General features: G+C 39.9%; 1 protein-coding gene across 1 annotated transcript in view; it reads left to right on the top strand.

Moving 5' to 3' along the window:
• The window catches only part of sez6l (seizure related 6 homolog (mouse)-like), a gene marked incomplete at its 5' end in the record, with an annotated part of 34563 nt that overhangs the window by 3233 nt on the left and 30291 nt on the right, over positions 1 to 1039 (top strand). The window contains 1 exon segment of the mRNA XM_014020570.1: positions 293 to 432. Coding sequence (XP_013876024.1) covers positions 293 to 432 — 140 coding nt within the window.

Below are 1039 nucleotides of genomic sequence, written 5' to 3'. Positions count from 1 at the left end.
CAGGCCTCTGGTAGAGGACCCGAGCTCAGAGGATGAAAGAGACCACCCGCGGAGGGTGAGAAGGGAATTTTTTTTTTATTTTTTATATATATCCATGCTAAAACACACAAGTCCTCACTGAGCGTGCCTGAAGTGTCTGTGGGTAAAATCCTTGTAATTTCTCTTCTTAATTACAGGCAGCAGGGATTTCCTCTGAGTTTCCAGTCAAGCTCACAGTAAAGGGATAACAAGGCAGAGCGAGGAGGAACAAAATCAGGCCAGCACCAAATAAACTCCTCTGCTTTCTCTTTAGCTGCATCCAGCTGCACGCTGAATTTCACCGAGGCTGAGGGTTATATCGACTCCTCTGACAACCCTCCCCTGCCTGACGGCGTCTTCCTGCACTGCACCTACACCATCACAGTGTACACCGGCTACGGAGTGGAGCTGCAGGTAAGAAAACTGTGACACGTTAAAGGTTTGATCAGGGGATGCTGCAGTCTTTGTGCTCCTGTGGATGCTGCTCATCTGAAACCAGGCGGAGTTCTGCCTCCCAGTGGCGAGTGTTAGTTCTGATTCTAACACTGAGTCTGCTGGCCCCGGACAGCTTAAATTTGTTATTCTTGAACTGCTGTGGAAATGTTTGGACCTTTATTCTCATAGTTTATCTTTAGTTTATTCACTTCAATCTAGAATTCTAATAGGTTGTTGGCCTTTGTCGGCTACATGACAAAAGTCAGATAAATGTATATTTTTCAAAACTAAAATGGTTTAACTTAATTTTCTCAAAAACATTTAAATTTGGATAATAAGATATAATTAATAATCTAATTTTTTGGTGTTTTTTATGCCTATAAATGTCTACAAATGCTATATTTTTAAACTCAGTCAAATGGAAGTGGTTCCTAACAGTGTTGTATAAAGTACCACAAAGTGATACTTGAGTAAAAGTACAAGTACCTTACCAAAAAATTCACTTTGGTAAAAGTTAAAGTCTCCTTTAGGAATATTACTTGAGTAAAAGTCTTAAAGTATCTGCTATTTTTTGTACTTAAGTATT

This window comes from Austrofundulus limnaeus, unplaced genomic scaffold (genome assembly GCF_001266775.1).
Source record: "Austrofundulus limnaeus strain Quisiro unplaced genomic scaffold, Austrofundulus_limnaeus-1.0 Scaffold258, whole genome shotgun sequence".
NCBI lineage: Eukaryota > Metazoa > Chordata > Actinopteri > Cyprinodontiformes > Rivulidae > Austrofundulus > Austrofundulus limnaeus.
The sequence above is the reverse complement of the archived record's forward strand: the minus strand, read 5'-3'. Positions and strand labels throughout refer to the sequence as shown.